General features: G+C 39.9%; 1 protein-coding gene across 2 annotated transcripts in view; it reads right to left on the reverse strand.

The window, feature by feature from the left end:
• Window positions 1-24,515, reverse strand: part of TMCC3 (transmembrane and coiled-coil domain family 3) — a 147,810-nt gene that overhangs the window by 30,386 nt on the left and 92,909 nt on the right. Inside the window, exon 1 of one of the 2 annotated variants that reach the window (XM_040595740.1) lies at window positions 23,035-23,301. The exons of the other annotated variant lie outside the window; for it this stretch is intronic. Coding sequence (XP_040451674.1) covers window positions 23,035-23,112 — 78 coding nt within the window. The 5' untranslated portion in view covers window positions 23,113-23,301. Of the gene's footprint in view, window positions 1-23,034; window positions 23,302-24,515 lie in introns of those variants that run through there. 2 annotated transcript variants of the gene reach the window in all.

The raw sequence follows: 24,515 nt of genomic DNA on the forward strand, positions 1-24,515 counted from the left end.
TGATTGCAATTACCCTATAAAATATACTTCCAATTTTTTTCAGCTTTTTCCCAAGCTTACAGCAATTAGCAGAATAAATTAAAGCTCTGTGGTATCTGTATAATGAAAAGAATTGACAAACATCTTCTTGTCTCTCTTTTGTGCTACACAAATAACAGATTGGAAGGATGGTAAGTAATACTTCAAAAGCAATTTTAGCTGATTGAAATAGAGCCATGATTCTAAACAACATACAAGAGAACTAATGTAGGTAGTCTGAAGACTTAGCAATGTCACTGCTTGAAGTGAGATGCATGTAGCCAGTCATTTCCTAAATTCTTTTTCCTGTTATTTCACATGCTTTGAAATCTGTTTTCCTGAAGAGTTTATTCCCTTATCTCCAGGGATTTCTTTGCAGTGACTTCATAACAGTCCACTAATATCACAGCCTCTTGCCAGGGGAATCAGTTCAGATGCAACATGTATCACAACTTCAGGGGAGAAATCAATGAGGAAGAAATACTCCATCACGGATGAATCACACCTTTAGTCACATGTGCCTTCAGCAAGGGGCATGGGGAAAGAAAGAAACTGACAAGCAAGCCTACAAGTAAGACTGTTCATCAAGGAACTAACAGTCACATTGTAGGCTCTCCTCAGCTTAAGACACATCCAAACTCACAGCTTCGAGGAAGAAACCCCAACCACCAAAGTGACAGCAAAGACAATGGCATTCCTCTGCCTCTCCTGAAAAACTCTGACCACCAGATTCTGAGCTTTATGGACAGTAGGTCAGTGAGGGCATGCCCCAGCAAAAGCAAAACTGTCCTCACACTACAGATGTGTTTTGAAGAAATGCACTGTCACTACAAGAGGGCACGCTAGCATGTTCCCTCATGTTCTTGGGCTTGCTCTTGTTATTCTTCAACAGGGAACTTGTTGCTCTGAGCCCCTACAGTGCTGGGGCCAACTGCCTCAGGAGGCACAGAAATCTTTATAAGACTGCACACCTCAAACACAGGCTCCCAAGCAGCTCAGCAAACAAGATGGCAGGGAATACTCAAGGTGTCCAACAGGCTCCTTTCCTTAGTTCAGCAGCAGCTTACTCATGCTGCAGTATTTCCATGAAACATATCTGATTTTTATCCTACTCTTGTAAAACAATGTTTTGGACCGTTTTTTTCAGTACGTTATTCATCAGCAGGGTCAGAGCCACACATCTCTCCCATTAAAAGAGAAATTGTGCTGTAATGTCCCCTACCAGCCATGACCTGAACAAAGTCTGCCAAAAAAAACATCTATCACTTCTTAATATTGACAGGAATAACTTGAAAAATGGTACTGTGCAAGCCAGAGTGCTTAAATGGATTGCAGACAGAACCTAATTTCCATACACTCTTCTTACCTCTTCAGTAAATAATAACAGAATTAATACCATCTAGTTAGCCAGTTCACCATGATTTTAGAGCTTATACACCTAAATAATTCATCACTGAAGAGATGTGATTGCACTCTAGTTTGAAATTAAGCCACGAGTCTGTCGCTTTTGAGACTCCCCTTGTGCCCGTTTCCCCACTTAAGAACCCCAAGTTGTTGGCTACAACTTTAATTACTGTTATGCTTGAGTGCTTTACATTTTAAAAGTCTACTAATTTCTTTTTTTCTCTTAAACATACTCACGAAAGAGATTTTCACGAACTAGTCAGAGGGCAGCCAAGTACCTGCACAAAATTGCTTACATCCTTTGGAATATTTTCTGAACAATCCTGCTCTGTATTGTCAGGTATTAGAAAAATCAATAGGAAAATTCTGAAGAAAAAAAATATTTCTGTATCAAGTGAAGCTTCAGTTCTTCAGATTATTAACCTTAACACGAACATCTAAAGTTCAGCAAATAAAAACTGAACCAGAGCTAAAAAGCTACCAGCAATATCCAGCCTTGTATGCAGCAAAGCCCAATACTTCCCAAGTCAGATTTTTTTAAATGAAAGTACACAAAGTATAGACAAGCTGATGAACACTTAACACTTAGTAAGATACCATCCAAGTAAGAGCAATCCATTGCAAAAAAAGCAACATTTTTTAATTTCTTTTTACCAAGGTCATTATTTTCTTGCTTCAGTGCTTGTGAAAATGAAATATTAATGTCATACACAGAAATTAAGCATACTTTTCCTGGTTTCGGCTGGCATAGAGTTAATTTTCTTCTTAGTAGCTGGTGCAGCGCTCTCTTTCGGGTTTGGTGTGAGAACAATGTTGATAGCACAGTGATGGTTATATTAGTTGCTAAGGTAATGTTTATACTAAGTCAAGGACTCCTTAGCTTCTCAGACCATGCCAGCAAGAAGGCTGTAGGGGCACAAGAAATTGGGAGGGGACACAGCCAGGACAGCCGACCAGAACTAGCCAAAGGGATATTCCATACCATGGGACGTCATGCTAGGTATATAAACTGGGGGGTTGGCTGGGGCCTTCTGATCGTGGCTCAGAAACTGGCTGGGCATCAGTCAGTGGGCAGCGAGCAACTATATTGTGCATCACTTGTTTTTTTTCTCCCTTCCCTTTGGATTTTATTCTTCTCCCCTTCTGCTTCCTTTTCATTATAACTATTATAATTGGTTTTGTTTTACTTTATTTCAATTATTAAATTGTTTCTATCTCAACCCTTGAGTTCTACATTCCTTTCTGATTCTCCTCCCTACCCCTCTGTGTGAGAGTGAGTGAGTGAGCAGCTGCACGGTATTTGGTTACCAGCTGGGGTTAAACCATGACAATAGTGAAAACCCCCAGAGCTCTGTCCAGACACCTAGATCCAGAGTTTCAGAAGGTACAAACAGAGCTACTTCAGTAAAAACCATTCTTCCACACTACGTGGCAGCTAAGCAGTGCAGAAAATATTTGACTAACATTAATTGCTTTTTGTGTTTGCAAGCATGGATGAATCCAGATTCTCAAAAAAAAATATCAGGAATATCACTATAGTATGCACCTGAAGACAATGACACCCTGTCAAACAGAATTAAGTGTGCCTACTGAAAGAAAAAAACCCCACACTTGACAGCAATGAACATGCTGTGTTGTTGGAGAGAGAATTCAAAATGTAGATGGACAATAATTTTCCGTTCATCCCCTGCCACATGAAGTGTATGCCCAAATATAGTTAACACTAGTCTTTTGCAAATCTTATATTAACTCATGGAACATGGATAAAAAAATCTAAGACCAAGAATCATTTCAAACTAAACCCTAAGATTTTAGTTTCCAATAACAAATACAACCATGGAAATGGTCAAAAAGAAAAAAAAAAAGGGAACTAGTCCCCTTCTAAAATTTCAGTGACACTTTCTATATGTATCAACACAAATGCTTCCTGTGGCACTTACTCTCAACGAAGAGCACAATGGTGTGATAGGAAACAGACACCTCAAAATGCAGCAGATACGAGAATAACTGTACACATCAATCGTGATAGGAAGCACTTTGAGCAACACCAAGCACCACACCAAAGTGGTCCACAGTCACTATCTGCTTCTTCATTTGATGTGTTTTGCCTTCCCAAAGGTACACCATCTCATTTTGAAACCACCTACCTCCCTTCATAGCCTTCATAGCACTTTTTCTGGCCACCTATTTGCTGCTAAGTAGTAAGAGTTGGCTGGGGTGTTGTGTTCAAATCAAACTTGCCTTCCCAAATGGTCCTAAAGAGTGCTCTCTGGCAGGCCTGTTTTCTCTTTCTACACTGCAGCATGACATGCTGAGGATGCTAGAGCACCGTTCCCCAAGCATTTAGTGTAGATCATTTTAGAGCTTTCACTATTAACGCGCTTTTGTCAATTCATCAGTACCCTGCTGATTCAAAAACTTCATTCAAATTTGAGTATAAAGCTGCTCTTTGCAGCAGAGCTCCATGGTACATAGACACTGTCAGAGGGGGCACATGTTACACCTGATCAGTGGCTGAATAAGCATCAGCTATCTATCAGTTGGATAACTTGATCCTACATTAACTCTATACTCCTTCTGAAGAGTGTCATTATTATTAGCAATGCAATGCAGAGGAGACCACAGATGATCAAAAATTTGTTTCCAGAGAGAAAGAATGAACTTCCGCAGGGTTGGTTACATGCAAATTGATGGTCAAGCCAAAGACAGCAGCATCAGACTACGTTCAGCACCAGCAGACGGGCTGAACCTTCTAAGGTTGCTAAGGAAGCTAAACAGGAAATCTCCTACCTGAGCACAGCCTGTACATTAAGCAAGTTGTCTGCAGTTCTACAGGTCAAAAGCAAATAACAGTAACTGCTTTAAAGACACTAGCAACCCAATTGTCTTGCAGTAGACAACTGACAGATGAACAATAATTACTAAGACAAACTATGAATTATCCAAGCAGCATCTCTAAATCACTGGCAGAAACCACATATGCCCACAAAGCCTAGACAATCCATTTTTTATTAATAGATTGGATTTCTCTGGAACATTAATCTTCTGTTAGGCTGTGACTTACTGCTTGAACTGGTGAGCACTATGGGCAAAAACATAAAACCATCTACATGTTTACTTAGTGTTACTATTTTTTAGCAACAATTTCTGGTTGCCTTAAATTATCCACTCCAAACTCCAGCTGCACATTGCCCATCACATAGCTTTTTTCCAATGCACCTGGAGGGTATCAGGACCAGCAGCTAGGACAGAGGTCTAGAGTGAATATATATTCTAGTCTAATACTGTTAAGCAAAATTAAGGCTTACCCATCACTAAATGGATTGGATTGTTAGCTAAGCAGTTTAACATAATAATTGCATTTGAACTGAAATACAAGTGTGTATATATTGCTGCATGTGGAAAAGCACGCGAGACGGGACCTGACAGCTCTGTACCACAAATAAAACTTCTGAAAGTGTTCCATAATGCTTTCCACTACCTCTTGCAAAATTGAGCCTTAGCTCAGCCTGAACAGCAGTGTGGAACACTTGCTGTATTCCCCTGGACATATCTGAATTGATAAAGAAGTCGTCACAGGGACAGTCTGCTGTATAATCCCCCACAATCCAGCAGAAGCATTAGTTCAGCAAAAACAATGAAATGTGGTATCATTATAGACCTTTGACTTGTTTCCTACAGCCACAATGCCAGCAACACCTTCCCAGATCCCCTCAGTCCCACACTTCAATACCCACAGTTTCTCTTATGTCTCTAAAACGCTACAGATTTTTTTTCTGCATCTTCCAGTGTCCATAATTGTCTTTTAAAATGGCTCCAGCTTCACTAGTGTTCCTTGCATAATCTTTCTGGCCTGGAAGGTGGGCAAGAAAGCATATTTTGTGGATAGTCTTACATCTGCCTACTGACAGACAAGCATGCCAGCCAATGGATTACAAGCCAATTGTCTCTTTCACTCCCCACAAGAATAGATAAGCACCTGGTGAGGACACAGGAAAAGTATTTTCACAAGTTATCTGGGCTCATTAACTTTGAAGCCTCTAGCCTCCTGTCAAATTTTCTAGGCAGAATATATTCATTTCAACAGAACTGAATGATGTAAAAGCCTCAGGAAATGTGTAAAATAATTTCCAGGACAGAAACAAAGGACTTATAGGAAATTCTGGGCTCCTACCATTGAAGTTACATTCAACTTACCAGGCTTCCTTTCCAAAGGAGTAATATATTTTTCCTGCTACTCAAGTTTGGAAAGTAATTTCAGATCATCATTATTCTCATGGATACAAATTTCATCTTGATTTACTACCTTTACTTGCTGTTATGTCTTTCTCTTCTGCACCCAACTCTATTTCAACCATTTCTCCTTGTTAATGGCACGTAGGTGCAGGATGACGTATATTAAACAAAAATTAATTTCACAGCACAAACTTCCTCTCTTTGCCTAAAGGAAAACTATACCAGACACTTTGCAAGATTATTAATGATCTCTAGCCCCATCTCTCTTCTATTTCCCTATTCCCTGTGAAATCACCAACTGCACATACTGTTGTATGTGCATCACATGGCACCATAGCAAGGCTTTGACTCAGGGCCACACTCTTATTCTAAGCACAGGCAAACCAGCAGACATGGTGTTTACCTTTGCTGAGATAACAGACCATATTCATCTGGCAGAATCCACCACTGGTTAACCCAAAAGTTAATTTTTTTTTCATTTTCTATTTATCTTTAATTAAGTCTTTCATTATTCTCTTCTTGAAAATTTGCTCAGAGATCTATTTGCTTTAAAGCCTTCTACATGACTGAGGTTACACTACTCCTTTCCCTTTTACAAAGAGGTCCTATATTTGCTACTCTTCTGGAGGAGTTTAGTTTTGCTAACTCCTTGCAGTTTTCTCTCCAGCACAAAGATTGAAGACAAAGTCCATGTTTTATTTCCACCTTGATTACAAGTACATTTCTACATATTCAGTCAGATTTGCCATTCTGCCTACACTCAAAGACCAGTGCCTTCTTGCTAAACACGCAGGACAAAGTTAACTACTTAAAATCTATGCACACATCTAAATAGGTTAATCTCATTCCCACATTACCTTCACTGAAGAATTTACCTGTTCTCTTTTTATTTACAGTGGAACGCACTGTTTCTAGTTCTAAGGGATTAAAAAAGCAAATACTTTGGAAACAAGTATCTGAATCATTTAATAAACAATTTAAAAGGTATCCAAAAGAGATGAAACCTAATGAGACAAAAGAGCTGACAATGTATTAGTCCAAAATTAAATGGATGCAGAGGGAAAAGAAGAGAAAGGTTAGTCAAGAAGGTGATGGGAAATCTGCATGCTTCAGACTGGGAAAAAGAATGCCCAAAGAATCAGAAAAATGATGCATCAGTTTTATACAAGCTCTGGACAGGGTGTAGAGCTGTAACGTGAAGAATCTTTTAGGGACGTTTAGAGGGCTTCTAAGCTTTCTTTAATGTTATGAAAAAATCTATGCTGATACGATAGAACATCTTTTGTTGCCAAATTTAAGTGCTGTCAGCACTACAACCACCATAGGCAATTCAATTTATGAGACCTCTGGCTAAAATCATGGTGTCACACGCAAAAGTAGGAGCAGTTTAGCCACTAAACCACTAATGCTTTAAGAAAAAGCTAATACATGTTGCTACTGTAACTCACACTGGCCAGTAAACCCCAGAGTATGTCCTGAGACAACAGCAATATAATTGTCTTATCTTGTGCAGCCCTCACCCCTATTCTCCCAACTTTGCCTTTCATAATGAAGTTGACAAACTACAATCTCTATAGACGTTTTCCCAGAGATAGAAAACCGCAGGAACTGGTATGAAATATAGCTCCCAGAGGAAAAAGAAAAATAATCACATTCCATGCATTTCACATAGTATAATTTTACAATATTTTTTCTCCACAAACAAAACATTGGAGGAAAAGATCAACCAGATATTCATTCTTCGGTTCTGCTTGTGCTCACTTTTCTAAAAGGAAAAGAAAAGTTAAATACTCTTTCTGTATTTTATGTATAATTATTTTAAATATTTTATACATGTATGTGTATGTATGTATAAAATAAAGCAAACCACACAACGGCATATTTTATGGCAATGTAATTACATCTGTGTCCTCTTTTCCCCTCTCCCACAAAACACAGACAATCCAAGTCTAAAATCTTTACTACTGAAAACACGTATTTGGTACAAGCTGGTAATTTTAAATTAACACCTAGCAATTAGGAAACTCCATTTTACACCTGCAAGAGCACACCAAGAACATAGAGTTCCGAGTCTGTTTAGGAAAAAATTTACCCTGAGAGCACCATGTCGCATGAAGAACACACCTTGACAGAAAAGAGCTTTATACAGTAGAGACAGTCCATTACTTTGGTGGAAACAGGGGGATGACTTGACACACTCCTATTTTTAATCTCCTTATTCTGAATTATGTTTTCTGGGACGTTCAAATATCAAAACACTGCAATATTAATATTTTCACACTGTCAATTTTTTCACTTCTGAAAAAAGTATACAGAAATTATGCAGAATATATAACATACCTACAATTTCAGATAATGCATGAGAATAATTTTTAGTCATTCTCCCTTTTTAAAATGACAGGGATGAATAAACAATGCAAAGCCTGCTCAAGCAGGAGAAAGCTGAGCAGCTTTAGCCTGAAGAGTACTTCTCAACATTCAACATTCAAAAAAGCAAGTACGTCTCCTGTGATAACGCTGAGGGTTTTTTTGTGTTTGGAAATGAGCTGTTCAACTGAGGACAGTTTGTACCTTTGTTAACATGACTGTGTCCTAACTCTTATTGCTATTGCGAAGATAACGACAACACATAGACCTGCCTGCCCCAGGAGGAAAAGATATTTCAAAGAATGATGCAATTTTATCATAAAATTCTCAGAGCAGGCAGAAGAATCTTCCCAGTTACGTTAACCACAGCACTGGATGGTACCAGGCACTACCCTTCCAAAATTAAAGTTTCCCCAAGTTCAGCAAAGAATAATTACTACAGGAAATAAAGATATTTTCATGTGTTGGCTAGTAAAATATATGCCAAGTTCACTGCCCTTTATATGAAAATTTCAAAAACTCAGTTCAAATACAATACTTCCAAGCCAATTCTAACTCTGCAGCATTAAAACACACTGATATGATGATTCAGTACACTAAGAAACTGTTCAAAATCATCTCGGAATGAGAATTTCTTCTCATTTTCAATTCACTAACCCTACTGTTACTGAAGTATGTATTTATCAGTAGATCAGCCTGTTAGGCACCAAAAAAGCAACATCATAACCAACATATTTAGCCTTACACAGAAACATACAGTGCTAAATTTTATACAAGTATTCAGGCATAGCTATTAAAACTTTGTCTCACTAAACCAGGAGGAGTTCATACCCCTAAAATTAGCAAGCTACACTGGATGTAACCAGAGATAAAAATTTCTACTTCAAAATAGAAATTAACACTTTATAGCAATGTGCAAGGGGTATTAATAAAGTGAAAATTAATTCTTGCTGACATTTTAAAGGTAGCTTACTAGGCATTCTACAAATTAATTGCAGCCCTTTATTCTCCTAAAATCAGACACACGTTACAAAAATCCACCACAAAACCAAAACAGTATGAGTGTTCTGTTTTACACATAAAATTACTTTCTCTACTTTTAAAAACGCAACTTCTAAACCAAATCTTCACTTAAGATTTCAGTTTCCATTATTAACAGCTCCAGTACAAGTTAACTCAATCAGCATCTGTAATAACAGTATAAGGCTGAACAACCTTTGTTTTCTCATTGCTAGAGAAAGGCAAAGTGAGGCAAAGTGGTATCTGCAGGAACAGGGACCACTGCTACAACTCCCTTCGTACTGTCAGTCACAAGCCAAGTAGGCACAAATATTAACCACACAGTTACACCTGAGGAGTGATGAACATCAGACTCAAATTTCCTTAACCCACACACACTGATGTGAGCTACAGCACTGTAGATAAAAGGGCAAAAATTTCCTCTTTCCCCCAGCTCACTCCCTTCCCCCATTCTCTTCAAAACGTCCATTCAGGAATAGCAAAAGCAATTACATGCTGAAGATTACAGGGCACATTCTGAAAAGATGTTATAGTTTGGGGAATTCACTGACAGATCATGCTGAAAAAGCACTTACAGGGGTACTAATGCATAATTACTCTGAGGATTGGAATAGGGTAAATTAGAAGATCATCATAAAGACTAAAAGTTTCAAAGGAATTAGGACACAGTATCATCTGTCTTTGGAAGGCCAGGATTTAAGCAAGTTATGTATTTTCTCAGACAGCCTCTATTTTGGACCTCTGTCGAAGCCATTGAGTATAAGTTCCATCCACACTTTAATACAACCACAGTGCTCGAAGATCATCTTTCCACCCCAAATTTCAGCCTTCTTCACCATTCTACCCCTGCCACTGTGCTATACCGGTTCCTTTTTCAGCCACACTCACTTTACAAAACCAACATGACGGCACTAATATTTGCCAGCATCTGGGCATAAAGTAGTCTCATATAAACAATATGTGACACTGAAAACTTACCACACAGCACTTCTCGCCAAGATGTGAAGTCTGGCTGCATATGCTCAAACACCCTAGTCTTTGAAAACTAAATTCCTGCTCTTACAGAAGATTTGTTTTATTAGCAGAACCTGCCCAAAAAGGTTACAGTAGACTGAAGTCTGACAAACATATGAGGAATAATAAACTGTCTCATATGTCCTATCAGTACATCTTTTGCTGTAGGTTAGGCAAGGCCAAAGTGAACTCTTTAAACAACAGAAGAATATATGGAAAAAAATTATCTTACTTCAAACCCAAAGTAGTACTGTATATACACAAAGAAACAAGTTCAATCAGACTTCCTAATTTGATGTTCTAAAAATTCCTAGATAAATTTCTGCCTTAGGCTTTTTAACAATCAGGTTCTGAATTTCTGAAACTCGTGATGCCTACCTTGCTGAAAGAATGATTTTTTTAAATTCTTTTTTTTTTTTGTCTTCATCAGCAACACCTACAACAAGACAATACAAATACTTTACACTGTGGCTGTGTGCTTGCAGCTTCTATCACTAAAAGCTTGTCTCTTTGTGACTACTTACTGCCATGCTAAAAGTTCATGAACATCTGCTTTCATTAATGAAATTATTTAAAATAGTATCTGTAGAAGATGCTATTTTATTAGATAGCATCTAATCCTGCACTGATGAAATTACCCAGTGTTGCTGCTTATTCACCCAGGAACAGGACACAGCTGACAGGAACGCCCTGGTAGTGGTCTCATCTGTTTGCAGCCTATAGTCTTCCATGAGATGACATGTGAAATCAGTACCAGTCTAATTCCAATTAAATGCACCACTAAAAGTGCAAACCTGCCAAACTTAAGATTATCAGAAGCACATTCTGCCACCAGAAGTAGTAAGAAACCTACAGATTTACAGAAGCAATCTTTTACTTTCTTGCAGGAATAATAAACTTAAGATTACTCTCCTCCTTTCCAAGTCACACATAGGTATTTTTTTCACCTTTCTTCCTTTAGCAAAAAAACCCAAGCTTTCTGCAATTTAATTCTGGCTTAACTACACCGAGAAAAATAAGTATTTCTGTACAGTACAGCAGGAGCACTCTATAATAATCAAAATAGAGCCAAAACAGAAGAGGAGAAAGGACAGGTAACATCCTGTATTGCCAAATTTCTGAGCAACCAGAGACCAATGGTTTCTCCACATAATGGAAAAGCTGGCAAACGACAGATTTGAAAAAAAAAAAATCCTAAAACAGTACAGTTATGCATAAGTGAAATGAAGATTCAGTAATATTAAGAATGCACTGTGCAAGAGGGAGAGCCAGAAAAGCCTTTTGCTTTTCTGCATGATAAGAACTTTAAAGTCTCACTCAAGAGTAAAGTTGATTTGGCAGAGGTACCTAGATAGTCAGTACATACATCTAGTTCTATAATCTATGAAAAATGGTGAAACTTCTATCTTTTATGCAGTGCCTGCAATATCCACTGCCACACAGCTACAAACTGGATTTAGGCTCACCCAGATTCAGATGCCCACCTTTATGTGACCTAGTTTAAGCTTCTACTAAATCCACAGAGATCAGACAGACAACCTGCAAAAGCTGTACCCCTCCCGGCTACTGAAGGTGCCTTACACAACTACCTGAAGAGCAAATGCCCAATTTCAAACAGTTATTCATGACTTACACAATTCCAGGGGAAGAAGTACCTACGGCTGATAGTCTTAAAATCTGCCTGATGTGGAGAGCAGGAACATGCATCCACTGTGTATTTTTGGATCTCAAAAACAAAACAAAAAAGGTCAGAAATGTTTGGGGGGGGATTTTGTTTCTTTCTTTCTTCAAGTATCCACTTGAAGATGGATAATGATTCTGCAATATGTATCTTTCACAGTACGTATCCCCTCCCCTGTGCACCCTGGGAGAAATCACATTCCCTTTAGAGGTTAAATTACTCCCATCATTATACAAAGGCTGAAAGCCACCACAGTAGCCTGAACCCCTGTCACCAGAGCCTTAGGCTAACATTGTCACCGCTGCTCTGGACTTCATTTCAAACCATAGATTCTCTTCAAGCAAATCACTGAACTTCAACCTTCCCTGACATTAACTGCCACACCACATGAGGGAACAGAGCACACAAAGATTATCCTAGTTGACTCTCTCAAGCCTGAACAAGAATAACTGAAAAAAGGGCTTGGCTATTTGTTTCATAACATTACAAGTGGGCATATCTTCATTGCAAGAGTACTTCATCAAAATTAAAGAGCAGTTTGAATGTATGTACAGCGTAACATACATATTCACTAGTAAATGAGAAATCCCACCTAAAGTATGCATGAAAAGTAGCAACATATGTCAAAACATTTTGTGAAAGAACAATTTGTAAGTTACTGCACTCAAAGCCCAGCTTTCCAAACCTGAAAGAATATCATAGCTTCTAGCATCAACAAATCACACACAAAAGCTTGTCACTAGAGATCCCACTTGGTCACTTCCAGATCAGGCTTTGTCAGTTCATGCCTTATTCATCCTCCTGATCTCATATGCAACCCAAGACTTTCCAGTTCCTTGGTAAAAAGAAAGAGTTCAGGGGGCGGGAGGGGCAAAAAAACCCCAAACAGACAAACAGAAAAGAAAGGTGCATCTTTTTTCTACATTAAATTTCTGGTGCAAGACACAATGATGCCCTTGGATAGAAATCCATAGGAAGCCAGTTTCATAAATATCAGAAATAGAAGATTTGCTCAACAGGAGATCTCTGTGCAGTAGAGAGAGAATATTATAGGAGTTCACACTGGGAAGACACAATGGAATCGCCTGATGATGGCACACCTCCTTTAACAGTAGCAGAAAGCATCTGGCTCTTACAGACCGTAATGCTCCTTGGTGCTTCCCAAGACCAATTACAACCACATCCACACAGTTTATGGGAATAACACATATAAGGGACAGCAAGGACGGTCTCAGAATTTCTTCATGTATCTACTGGCAAAGAGAGGAGAAACTCTCACTGATTGTCAAAAGATCTTCTCATTGTCTTCACTCTTCTCCTTTTCTTAAATCTTCCTGAGGTCTTGTTAATAAATGCTTTCACACTCTCATCCCCTAGGTCTTCCCATATCTTTGGTACAAAGTCTACCAAATCCAATCCACTTGCACAGGACACAAAGAGCACAGTTCTTGTATAGATTGCAGGCCATCATGAGGACCAGAAGCACCTGCTTCTGATGATGCTGTATATCAGAAGGGCCTGAGTGTCACCCATTGCATGAATTCATGTGTGAAGATAGAGTTTCACTGTACAACCCATCACAAAATCTGAGCAGGACAACTTAAGAGTATGGCAAATTTCCTGTCAACAGTCTGGACCCATTTCAACAAAACAGGAGCCTGGCAGCTACTGAATTAGTCTGCTGCCATCTACTACATGGCTTTAAAAGAGACTCTTAATTCTTATCTTAGGAGCAGGCTGTCATCCTTCTTTTGTTCATCAAAGTGAAATTATGTAATTTGCTCCAAAAAAGGATTGGTAACAGGTGACAAGATCTAGTCAGATTTCTTCCTTAATATATGGGAGGAGGGCGAAATGAACAAAGATAACTACTTTTTCTGAACATAGCAGGGAAGGGGAAAGAAAGAAATCAGAAACCTGATGAGGTGACCAAAAACTGTGCTCATCTGGCAACAAACGTCAGCGACAACCATGACACAGAACTACGTTACTCCTGCCAAAACCTCTAGTAAAACAAAGATTCCTAGCATATTATGAGCCACACACTCCTATATTATGCACATGCATCAGTAATTGGAGCAATATCAAGTATGAAGAAGTAATTTATTTTCAAGTCATCTGTGTGGAATCAAGAAAGGAACCAAGAAAGTTACACATGGCCTTTGGAATAATTTTTAGCTTGATGCTAACCAAGTCCACATTTTTCATACTTGCTTCAACACATCATAGATTCTTCTTAATGGTTTAGGTACAAACAAAAAGAAAAAACAACAACCAGATATATAATTCAAGAAGTGCAGTCAATTTTATTTTATGAGACTAAAGAGAATCCAAAGGCATGATACAGGATGCATCCTCTTCATAACTGCATGTATTAGAACATTTATTGGTAAACAGTAGAATTGAGATAGATACAAGAAAGGGTTCCAGAAGTTGAAGCTTTCCTGCACAAAATGCCTTAACAGAAAGACTTATCACAAGAGCAATGTACCTTTCTTGCTTAACTTTTTTATCGTACTAAGTCACTGTCATGTTAATAATATTTTATTCCCTTTTCTTCCTTTGCTTTCTCTAGCGTGTGCCCTGCCCCCAACATCAAGAAGCATTTCTCCTATCCCTTTCTGGCTACTGTAATTTTTGGATTTGAACTCACATTTCTTCCAGACTTACATAAGAAGATAATAATAATCTAATATCTTATAATAATAAAATAATTACAATGTATTGACAACAGTATGACACTATTAACACTGATATTTGTGCTGTATGTGGGCACTGAATTATCAAAGTGTGGATTCAAAGGTTCAAGACCAGTACATTCAAGATTTACTGCATATGGAATTCTGTGTCTCACAGCATCTACAACATTTAGACACTTGTCTCAACAACAAAAAAAAAAGTTAAAGAGAAAACACAAAGTGAGAATGACTCCATTCTGGGCAGAGCATGTGAAGTCCCACCTCTATCCTTCTCTCCATCACGTCTCCCCACTATCCTCTCCACTCCTTGCTATTGCTCTGACCGTGCCCAGAAGCTGCTGAGAACTGCCCAGACACATCCACACACTTCCCCTCTCCCTCAGCCCTGGGACGGGGAGCAAGGAAGCTTAGCACTGGGAGGGCTGCAGAATCTGCAAGTACAAAATTACCACAGTGGGGGTGGAGGAGCCCCATGCTAGGTTGCTGATGATGGATTTGATACAGGATAGTTCTGAGCAACTTCAGGAAAGCTGGCAGGCTGAATGAAGATGGCAACCTGCAATACGGCAGACTGGAGGAGAAAGAAGCCATGAATGAGCACACAGTCAAGAGTTTTCTTTAGCTCTTCTTAAGTGAGAAATGTTCCTCGCACCTGATCTAGGCAACTCTCACTCAACAACATCTGTTTATTCAGTTTTTCTAACACTAAATATCTCTCTGAGATCAGTACTGGGTTTGATCCTACTTGGTTCCAAAGCTTCCATCTTTCCTTGCAGTTTTCTGCAGCCTTCAACCAAAGCTTCTTACCTACTGCAATCCAAAACACCTACAACAGCCACCAGAGTCCAACAAACAGCCACCTCCTGTTTAATATAAATTCATCTCCTTGGAAGCGAGACTAAGGAGTGAACCTTCAGAAGTCCTCAGCACACTTACAGTAGAGTATGTTACTAAACTGAACTGCCCTGAACCAGAAAAAATGTTAAGAGTCAGTTCTAATTGGTCTGTCAGTTTGATCTTTGGGCATCACTCACCTGCACAGACATGCTTGTATAAAGCAGCTTACCCTAACAAGGCTTCTCTTTCTGTCAGTAATTCTTGTAGCGTAGCACTGAAAGCCCACTTAGAAATCCACTTGGATTTAAAAACTAATAATCTACAGACCCTGAAGCACTGACTCCTCATATTTCCTGTAAGTTGTATTACTTGCTTTTTTGGTGGTGCTAGGCAATAACAAGTTTTTCTTAAGAATGGAGGACTTACATTTCCACCAGCTCTGCACAATACTTTCACTCACCTTATAAATCAATACCTTCAGCGCATATAAACACACTCCAGAGCACTGCAGTCCTCTATCTTTAAAACACCATCTTCCACCATAATGCTTCTTCAGCTGAAAAGCCTTGCTTTAAACACAGGATTAGCAAGTCAATAGAACAAAAATTAATCTTATTTAATGCTTGAGGAGCCAACAGTTTAGTATTCTGTAAATAAGAGTAGCCTTTTTGAAAGCCATCATCCTATTAACTTTAACAAAAATCATGACATAGTAATCAGAGTGTTTAATTGTTGCAATCCTTATACTTATATATATACACACATACACTGGCTGCATCACAGCCTTTGCCAGGAAACTTAAGAGGTTTCCATACATTTTTAGCAAAGTCACTGCAAAAGCATTTACTTACAAAACAAAAACAAAGAATAAAATCCACCTACACCATCCCAGTTTAAGCTAGATGAAACTGTAATACGAAAGTAAGTAGCATCTACCACTCTAAAGAACACTTAATATGTAGAGATTTTTCCATAAGGCTGTTCATTTCAGATTGATTCCATAGGCCACTGATGCCAACCAAAAGTTTCCAATGGATTCAGCACTACTTGGATCACATTTTTTAATTCAATAGCACAGCTTTAATTCTTTGCATCCCTGTGTAACAACTTCATCCAGAGCTACTGAAGAAACACTTACAAAGGAAGGTAACTGTTACTATACTGTACCCAAACAGGTAAATCAAGGAAGAGATGCCTACTATAGTAAAGGTTAACCAAAAAGCCTTCAGAATCGATGCCAAATATTTCATATCAAAGATTCATTAAAGTGTACCATAGTCTCAGTGTCCAATACAGAGATAACTAAAAAAAATATTATTATTTCTGTAACTTCTGCCCTCTCAAATTTTATCCATCTGCAACACCTAAACGGAGCAATAATGAAGTGGGCCAGCTCTCAATACGATTAAGCTTTTCTAGAATTTTTTAGAAAACAAAAAGCCTCATTTCAGCTTTCTACAATAACAGCATTGCAGCTCATAATTTGTAGATATTCTTTATACCTCAGCCCATAGAGGCATCCCCTCCACTCTCATCCTTGTCCCTAAATTAAAGCTTAGATTATGTACAATGATATAAAGAACTGCCTCAGAGGGGTTCTCACTTGCTGAGTGACTAAAAAAGTCTAGTTACACAGCTACAAGCCATCCCAGTTGCATACCAGATCCCATATGTCAAGGCTTTAGAACAGCAGGTTTATTTTTGTCTTTTCATATTAATCCTCCGCTCTTTCAGACTAATGGAAGAGCAGAAAACTTTCAATAGTAAAGTAACTCGCAATCCTCATTAGCAATACTGCAAATTTTCTTTAGCAAAGTTTATCTATCTGGATACATAAATGAAAAGCAAGATTTACGTTCCACTATTCCCCAACACTACATAGAAACTCATCTCCCACACAGGTCTTTCCCAAAACCATATTTACTGGGCAGGAGTTGTAGTGTGAAGATGAAAATTGCACACTTGCTATTTGGTGCCAAAACAACTAAAACTAGACAATTGAAAGTGGCAAGCTTTTTAGCCTGGACAATGCTAGATTTCAAATCCAGCCAAAACCTTAAAGACTCAGCCTCTATGCAGGCATTGTGCCAGGTGGTGCCTAGTTAAAGCCCTACCTATAAAGGCGATGACAATAAGCAAGCTAGGAATTTAAAGCAGTTGGCATCCATCCCCCTACATCACCACTGGCAACCTGACAGAAGGACAATTACATGACCTTCAAAATGAAAGCTAACCAGAAGGCTGGCAAATTTCCCCCAGTGACTTCTTTTTTTAAAATATACCTAACATTTAAAAGGTGATAATAGATGTCCTAGTCCCGTAAGCAATACCATCCACTGCAATAAGGTTGAATCAGAAGCATGGCAAAGGAAAGGAGACACTGTACAATCTTCAGAAACATGAAATTTCCAGGTGGAAACCAAAAACTATGAAAGGTCTGAGTATAAAGCTTCCAAACCTAAAAATCAGTTTAAACCTTGAAAGGAACACACATCCCCACTTCTACTTACTGTTTCAAACAGTCTTCTTAGGTTGGAAGGGAGAAGATTGATTGGGTTAAAATACAACCTTTATTGCTTATAACTCTACCAAAGAGGTTCACCTTGCAGGATCCGGGGAGCACAGCAGTACTATACTAAGCCGTAGAGAAACAATTTCCCCCTTTATTTCATTTGACAACAAATTACACCTAACATTGACCTTTAGCTTTTAGATGTATTTAATCCCAAAACTCAAAGTATACTAAAGAAAGATACCAGCTTTCTAAACTTCCTAATAATCATTTCTGGAACTAACAAAAAAATAAGAATTCACACTTTTCCAAATAGCTCTACAATGACAAAATAAACAAAACTTGATTATTGTTTTAAATGATCAAACCAGGCATTTCTTCAGTTTGGATCAGCTAATCTGTCTTTTTGGGTTCACATTACAATTATGGCTTCCTTCTCTTGTTCCCAATACCCCTGTATCATGTAGCCTACTCTTCAACAGGTTTCACATATTTCTAGATACACAGTGGATTCAAAAACATTGGAGGTCATAATAATATTCTGTCCCATCAAATTATCTTCCTCTTATGTCAAAATATGAGGGCACTGTGGGAAAAGTATGCCTAAATTCTTGGAGCACAAAATATCTGGGGGTTTGGTTACAAGTCAAAAAAGCCCAGAACAAGCATTTCTCCTATGCTGATTGTTGCATTTAAATTAACACCAGGAGATTAAATCTAACACTGTGGGTAAGGTGGGTTTTTTTGGTTTGGGTAGAAGGGTTTTTTTGTTGATCTGTTGGTTTTGGGTTTTTTTTGGTTTGGGTTTTGTTTTGGTTTTTACATTTTTAATCCTTCTAGGTCCCTTTATGTTATTTCCTCTAAATGTACTAAAATTTTAAGAAATAGAGGGAATTCAAGGACAGATGATAAAAGTGATTAGAGGCTTAGAAAGATTTCAATATGAGAAGAGATTAGTAAAAAGACTGCCTTGCTTATAGATAAGATGAATGGGAGGGATCATAAAAGAGACATGGAAAATGAGAAGAGACATTCCACAGAAGTTTTTTCATCAGTAGAAAGCAAATGGATTTCTGTATTCCTTTTTAATGTAAGCCTTTTTGTGTGTGTGATCACACGTTAGAATCAATCCACAAACACTGGTTCTATTGCTAGTCTCACTAAGGCTGAAAGCCCAGGAAGATTGAAATTAAGATTCTTTATTTGTTACTAAATAAGCCATATTTTTTCCAGGTAAGGTTTGGTGTTTGTTTTTGTGTTTGGTTTTTTTTGTTTTTTTTTTTTTTTTTTTTTTTTGGGGGGGGTTGTTTTTTTTTTTAAATAAAGGAAGAATTCTTACTATTTCAAATATGTCTACCACTAATAAAGAGAAAGTTCTGAATACGCTCCGATGTGCAAGAAATTACCTAATTAGGACTTCCTACATCTCTCTAAAGCATCTGGTACTTCTTAAAAGTAGGACGTATCACTGCATAGACTTCTGATGGGATGCAGTAAAGGAACTCACATGTTCTAGTTGTACTAGGAAAGGATTTCTCTCCTACAAAGCCACACATACACATTTATAATCCTGATGACACATGGAGGATTCTTGTTCTGTAAGGAGGAAGAGATCAAGAGAGAAGAGCAATGCAAAAAAAAAATATATACACAGGTTTCTGAGGTCTAAATAGGACAACCTGGTGAGCAGAAACGATAGCTTTAAGAAAGCCTTGAAAGGTGGCCCCAACACAATGCTCTACAAAAAAAAAAGTCAATACAGCAAGGTGTAAATTAGCACAGCCAAGCCAGTCTGAGCATCAGAAATCTATTGCAATTACATAGACCTCTGCATGGACTTACTGCCCAAGAAGTACAGTGTAGCCAGAATCTGAGCAGCTCTGGTCTCCTACAGTACTCACTGCAAAAACAAGTCCCTTCAGAAAGCTCCCCATGACAGTCTTCAGTTATCCTGCAAGCTACATTCCAGCAAGAACAGTACTTGGTGCCTGACAGCTAAAAATGCAGCCCTTGTTCCCAAATCTTGTCCTACTTCACAGCTTCAGTCCTGATTTTGAAAGATTTGGATTAGTTTTCGAAGTGTTGCAGGAATCAGCTTGTAATGATGCGAAGCACAGTGAAGCTGTAGTGACTGGCATTAGCAGAGGTAAACTGAAACATTTTGCACAACTGTATTGTCCACATCGATTCCACCTGCGCCACCAGAGGTGCAGTAACGCAGATTATGAGAGTGACTAGATACTATTGACAAGGAGAGGCAGAAGTCTTCTAGAAGGGTACCCTTCTTTAAAGCTGGGGATGGACAATTTACCAGAACCAAGGTAACCACACAACTGCAAATCTATCCCCACTAAGTAATACCAAAACTGTAAGGCACTGATATTGTTGCAAGCAATAGTAGTTTTATGCCCCACTCTGTGCTGCCATGCACAGCATAGCTTGGCTCTCTTGTGACTCATCCAAGAAAGAGAACAGGAACCCAACCCTTCCCTCAAAATACTTTGCCTCTTTAGGTGGTAATGACTCCCCCATGTTAAGAATGGCCCAGCTGTCCTTCATTATTGTTTCTCTTTCAGGCACTGGGAACTTTGCAAAAAACATGGCATATGGTTCACTGGAAAGTTGTTAACAGAGGCCAGGACATCTTATACTTCAAATGGCCTTAAAGAAGAAGGTCTTGAATAGACCTGTTGCCATATGCGGAAGGAGTTTTTTAGCTGCAGCAGGAATTTTAAAATCCTTTTCCCCTCAGATTCTAGTTTACAAACTATAGGCTATATTCACAGTAAGATGCTCTAGCACTTCTGCAAACTGAATGTGATGATGCCTTCCTACAGTATATTGGAATTTTGGAACTGTCTTCTTGCATGTCAATAGAGAAGGCTTCACTTTCTCACAAGAAAATCCTTAGATGGGCTTGAAAAACACAGGCAGTAATCTACAGGGCTGCAGAAGCTCTTCAAAACATGCCCACCTAAAAACTGGACTCAATAGCCCATGTTATACAGACTATGAGATCCAGAAACTGTTTTGACAGCTCTTTTCCTCAGGCTTTATTAGAACTATCTCACCCTACTTCTTATACCACTGTCCCTATCCTGCAGACAAAACCAACTACTAAGACTTTCTTCACACAAGCAAGTCTCCCTAGTTTGTTCAGGTTCTCTGAGTGTGCTGCCTCAGCTCTGTATTGCTGTGTTCGTGCTCTGCATTGCTCTCATCAATGAATGTTTGGAAATTACAGCTTTAACTACTGCTGTTCTGATGCTTTTTATTCAGTCTCTGAAAGAAAAGCAGCGTCCTGCTTTCTTGCGTCTTTCCTACATAACACCACCAGTTGCTGCTGCTCCAGTGCCTGACCATTTCCATCCCCCTGGTTAAAGCAGTAAGAGGAATGTTGAAGTTATTCAAGCAATTTACCCAGGAAACAATCCTATTTGTCTGAAAAAAGCACAAATGGATTTAATGCAAGTTCTTGCCATCATCTAGAACATACAACCTGCTGCTACCACCTCCAGCAATTATATTACAAGTTCTGTGGTATCTGACACGACTTGTAAAGCCCAACCCCTCAAGCAAGGCAATTACAACTCTACAAACCTGTTACAGGGTTATATTTCCAGTTCTCATGGTCGCAGGAAGGGAATGAGAGGCTAATCCTGATTAAAAGAAACCCAAAATCCGACTGAAGCCCAAAGCTTTCATAAAATTCTCTTAAGCATTTTTTGTTGTTTTTCAATGCACAAGTACAATACGCAACACTGAAAATTAGCCCTGATACTTCATGCTTTTAAACAGATCAGCTAGACTATAGAGTGGACTTCAGGTTTAACTCTTAAAGACACCAAAAATCATCCTTGAAGATACGCAACTTTCTTCTGTGGCCACAGTAAGCTAGGTACTACATCATTCTTTCAGCAAGAACAATGAAGAGGAACTAATGAGTTCAACTTTCAAAGACTAAAAACAAAGGAAATATATAAAATTTTTAACTGAGTTATGACTAGGATATGCACCCAGCTTATGGTATGAAGAGCATTGTAGACCCCACTAGTAAAGATACAGTGTACAGGGTTACCATTTTTAAAACATTTTATTATGCAACAACAATCTGAAGCACAGCATCTCCCTTCCAGCACTGTCTATTAATGGGGCTGGATGGAAAATACTACTAAGGTGCAGTACAAGAAAAGAAAAGAAAAAAAAAAAAACAAAAAGGAAAACACCCCAAGAACCCTCACCCATCAAAAACACCAAAATCAGTCTTCTTGCACAAGAAGCTAATCCCTACACTTCAAACTGTAAAGCTCATTTACTGACAGATGCAGGATCTCAGAATAGAAAACAGAATTTCTGCTGGTATCCCAAGTCAGCTAGAGCAACCTCTCTTTCCTTCATATCTTCCTGCAGCGCATGGGAAGGAAGAGCCATTTGTTTTACACCTGTTTGAGCTGAGCATTTAGGTAAGAATTTGAAATCTGTGCATTAACTAGAGAGCCAACTGCCTTCATCAGCAGGCCATCCACCACAAAGGCTACTAAATACATGAAAGGATCACAAGTATTGCCTATACATGTTTATCATATATTGTATGAACAAAACATCAAAACAGTAAGATAAAGATGAACTTGCTAGGAGACCGTAAGAGAAACTACCCCAACAATGCCAAACGCCATGGCTACACAGTATATTCTTACTTTATCCCTAGCACACGCAGATAGACCTTTTCTGCAAATCTCCATCGCTGCCACAGCCGTGTTGCAGGTAACTTCAGGAAGGGAACCACAATCATTCTCTGCTGCTAGATACAATCACCTGATTCACAGTTCATTAGACACACCTTGAGAAACAAGACCAAAACCATGTATTCACCAGCGTGATCTAGACACAGAGTCACTTTATTAAATCATCAGCGCTGTTGACTTCGGTAAGTTCTCTGTTACTCTCACCTCCAGCTAGTTTCTATTGTGGATATATCTCGAACATCAGTTTCTGTTATGTCAACAACCGGGTTCATTTCATTTGCCTATATCAAAGAGTATTTAGAGCCGGAATACGAAACCACAGATAAAAAAAACTTCCCTTCGGACCGACAACCTAACGCAGAGTCCTCTTGGGAACCGGCAGCAGGTCGGTGGCTGCCCCTCACAGCTCGGCACCCAGGCCCACCGGGCAGCCCTGCCGTCCCGGCCCGTCGGCTTCCAAGGGTGGCCTCACAGCCCCCTCCGCACCCCCACACGCCTTACCCGCGTCTTGCGGCGCCGGTGCCGCTCCGGATCCGAGTACGTCCTGTCCACGGCCAGCACCGTGTCGCTGCCCGGCATGCTGCCCCGCCGCCACTGCCGCCTCCCCTCAGCGCCGCCCGCCAAAAGCCCGCGCGCAGGCAGCCCCGCCAGCGGCCGCCCAGCCACCAGCCCAGCGGCCGCAGCACTGAGGGGCCCGGCGCGGCTGCCGCCGTGCGGGAGGGCACGCCCCGCCGGGAGCGCCCCGCGGGTGTGCCCTCCTCCGGCACCGGGCGGCCCCCCGCCCGCACCGGGTGTGCCCTCCTCCGGCACCGGGCCGCCGCACCCGCATTAACCCCTCGGCGCGCCCGCTGCCGCCGCGCGTGGTGGCGCCTCACGGTCGGGGGGGGGGGGGGGTCGGGGCTGTGGTATTTCCCTATTTCCCGCTCTCTGCGAAATAGGAAAGACGCCTGAAGGGAGGCGAGGGTGGGAGCGAGCTTCAGCCAGGGGGAGGGAGCCATAAACCGCGGGGGGTTTTGCCATTTTTTTTTTTTTTTTTTTTTTTTTTTAATTGTGAAGGCCGGCACTTGTTGGGCGGGGGGCAGCAGGAGCTGGGACAACCTCGATCTTCCCAGAGGTATGGAGGGGTGGCAGCCCCACTCCTCCTGCAGACAGCCACTGCTTTAGTTCAGGCTTTTCGCTAAAGCTCCAGCTCTCGGAGGACGTTACCATCGAGTGGCCATCTCCACTTCTTTTAAAAGAAAGTTAGAGCCAGCGGCTATAGCAAAACCTCACAAAACCTAGCACATCCTGAAGGTTCAGAAGTACAAAGGGGAAAGACAGGAAGAAACCGTAAGTGTGTTGTCATTTTGGCACAGGCTCAGCTGTAAGGTTTTGGCTGTTTGCGGTAGCATAAGGCAGCCAGGACACAGGTGAGTGGGGCTACTGGAAAATCCTCCATACCTAGAGGTTCACCACAATAAACATGTTATAAAAACTCTGTCAAACCAACTAAATAACCAAGGGTCTGCATTTTCCAAAGTGGCCAGTGGTGTACAGCAGCCAATCCAGTCCCCATTTCTGCACATCACACAGATCAGATAAATCCTTTGGCACCCTAGCACAGGGAAGCTGCAAACCTTACTTGTGAACACCCAAAGCAAACTTGTCTTCCCAGGCATGCGTATGCCAATGTAATTAAATTCCTAAATGCTGAGCAGGGTTTCTGACTGATTTTTCCATTTGTCTTCAGAATATCTATGCTGATGAATGCATTTAAATCAGCAACACTTTATATTTTAAACTGCTGAAAAGTGCAAGTAGAATACTGTTTTTATAATCACTCGTTAAATTGTACAGGAAATGTACTTCTTTCTCTTATGGAATAAACAGAACAGCTGAGTTACCACTTCTACCTCGTTACACAAAGTAAATCTGGAGTTCCTTCAGAATTACAGCCTTGCAACCGCAGCAGGACTTCACCTTTTAGGTACAGTTGTTAAGAT

The sequence above is a fragment of the Falco naumanni genome, chromosome 5 (assembly GCF_017639655.2).
Source record: "Falco naumanni isolate bFalNau1 chromosome 5, bFalNau1.pat, whole genome shotgun sequence".
NCBI lineage: Eukaryota > Metazoa > Chordata > Aves > Falconiformes > Falconidae > Falco > Falco naumanni.